General features: G+C 48.1%; 2 protein-coding genes across 2 annotated transcripts; one reads left to right on the forward strand and one right to left on the reverse strand.

Moving 5' to 3' along the window:
- Positions 1–618: 618 nt before the first annotated feature.
- On the forward strand, positions 619–1,368 carry PPTG_13279 (hypothetical protein; the record flags this gene model as incomplete). Its single annotated transcript, XM_008908856.1, has 2 exons — positions 619–644; positions 717–1,368. The coding sequence occupies 2 exons, from the start codon at positions 619–621 to the stop codon at positions 1,366–1,368; spliced, it is 678 nt and encodes a 225-aa protein (XP_008907104.1).
- On the reverse strand, positions 1,334–2,016 carry PPTG_13280 (hypothetical protein; the record flags this gene model as incomplete). The annotated part of the gene is made up of 2 exons (XM_008908857.1): positions 1,334–1,935; positions 2,013–2,016. The coding sequence occupies 2 exons, from the start codon at positions 2,014–2,016 to the stop codon at positions 1,436–1,438; spliced, it is 504 nt and encodes a 167-aa protein (XP_008907105.1). The 3' UTR covers positions 1,334–1,435.
- Between the last annotated feature and the right edge of the window lie 38 nt (positions 2,017–2,054).

The following is a 2,054-nucleotide window of genomic DNA, read 5'->3' on the forward strand; positions in this document are numbered from 1 at the left end:
GCATGGTCACTGGTTCAATGGTTTCGGCGCCGGAACAGAAATGCTATTCACGTTCGCACTTGCTTTGGAGATCCTCACTTTTATCGTATGCTCGGTGTGTATTTTACTTCGTTTCCAGCTGTGTACCGAGCAGTATTCGTTTGGTTAGATGGTCCTGCTGGTCGAATAGCGCGATGTTGGAGACGTTACTGGGCGAAGCTGCATCCACCACCAAAGCCTGTCTCTTTGCCTCCCAGTTCTAATGCAACACTTAAAGGAAAGAAGAAACCAAACGCATCCATTCGACAGTCTCGAAGTCCAACTCGAACCGAGATTCGTGGAAAAGTATCTGCACCTTTATCCACTTCTCTGTCTCCAACGAAAAAGCCACGTATCAGCGATCGAAACCACAAACAAGCGAAGACAGCGAAGCCTGGAAGAAAAACAGAGAGAAACAACAGCATCAAGCCACGAAATGAAGTTATTGCGACTCCTGGATTAAATAACAATGCACTATCTGTCCAGGACAATCAACAGTTTCAAAGCGACCAGAATGATTCTACAATAAAAAACCGTTGTGATAATCTCAAGATCAACACTTCAGCAAAGAAGTCCAGCGAATTCGACGAGCATTCATCAATGAAACGAAGGTTCAGTGCTGTCAAGTAAGAAAAAAAAAATGATCGGTGTACGAACTTACACAATGATTCTAATTGAGTTAATAATTTTTCTGGTAGACGCCTGCGAGCCAAGCGTTCAAGCGCAGATCCGACAAGCGAAAAACCTTCATCTGCTGGTGTTGAGAAGCATTCTAGTGATGAAGAACAAATTATAGCGCGGTCATCCAGTATGAGCTTGTTGGACGTGTATCCGCTTGACTTATCAAGGACGGAAGATTTTATTGCGTCTTGCGGTCGAGAGCCTGGATTTGCGGATCTAGACTTAAACCAAGTGGGGGAGTTTGCTCGTCTGGCTCACTATCGATCACGAGTTCTCACCGGCAAGCATGCTTCAGTGAATAACTTGGACACAACTAAAGTGAAGCCTCAATGGCTTCAAGAAGTTGAGAAAGCAGTGACTTTCATTAAAACTCATCAGCAACACAACTTAGCAAGTTGCAAAGTGGTGGTCGAGGGCGACTCGATTGCCCATTTGTCTGAAGTTCACACGCGTTTGGTACTCATGATCACAACTCTTTGTCGACAATATACACGCGACTTTGGAGAAACTTCATTTACTCGACGACTGCGGGGAATAATCCGAAAGTTGATTGAATGGAAGTTCACGCGTATATCCGAAACGATCACTGCACTGAAAGACGCCAAGGCCGTCGCAATACAAGAAGAGAAGCAGAGGAATCTTGAATTTTACCACGTTCATCGCGCTTAAAACAAAATAAAACAAGACTGCACTGCCGTCGATACAATTTGATGCGTCTTAGATCACGTGGTCTTACTCATGCGGCTGCTTGGCTGGTAGTACTGGCCGTACCAGTCATTGTCGAACTGTTCTGTTCCTTTTGAGCCTCGCTAGTAGGCTCTGCGCTGTGATGACTTTCACTCCGTTGATTGTGGTAACTTGGGCCGCTGTTTGTACGACGATGGTGCAGAGACTGATGCTGCAGATACGCTTGTTGCTCTTCACTTTGTCGTGGAGAGCGGCCACGAGGTTGCTCCGAATGGGCACTACCAGGTCGCGACGTGGAGATGCGGTCGACATCCACCATCGAGAATGCTGCGCTTGCACCCACAGTATCACTGGGTGACATGAAGCTCGCAGTTTCGCGTTGAATTCGCGGTGGACCAGATCTTGCTCGCATGGTAGCGTACTGGGGATACGTGAGGCCATTCGTCATGGGGCTAGCTTGGCCTCCGGGTGAAGACGTCGAGTCTCGATAGTAACCTGTAGGCGTACCTGCTGCAACAGCACTTTCCGCGGCATCAGGGTTTCGTGCACCTAATCGATGGATGTAGCGTCCTTCAGCACGTATGCGATTGCGCGGGTGAGCTTCGAGCTGACGGTCAGACACAAACGCATCGCCTCGTTCGCGCCAACCAGGAGAGTCCGCAAAGCGG

The sequence above is a fragment of the Phytophthora parasitica genome (assembly GCF_000247585.1).
Source record: "Phytophthora parasitica INRA-310 unplaced genomic scaffold supercont2.32, whole genome shotgun sequence".
NCBI classification, from domain to species: domain Eukaryota; phylum Oomycota; class Peronosporomycetes; order Peronosporales; family Peronosporaceae; genus Phytophthora; species Phytophthora nicotianae.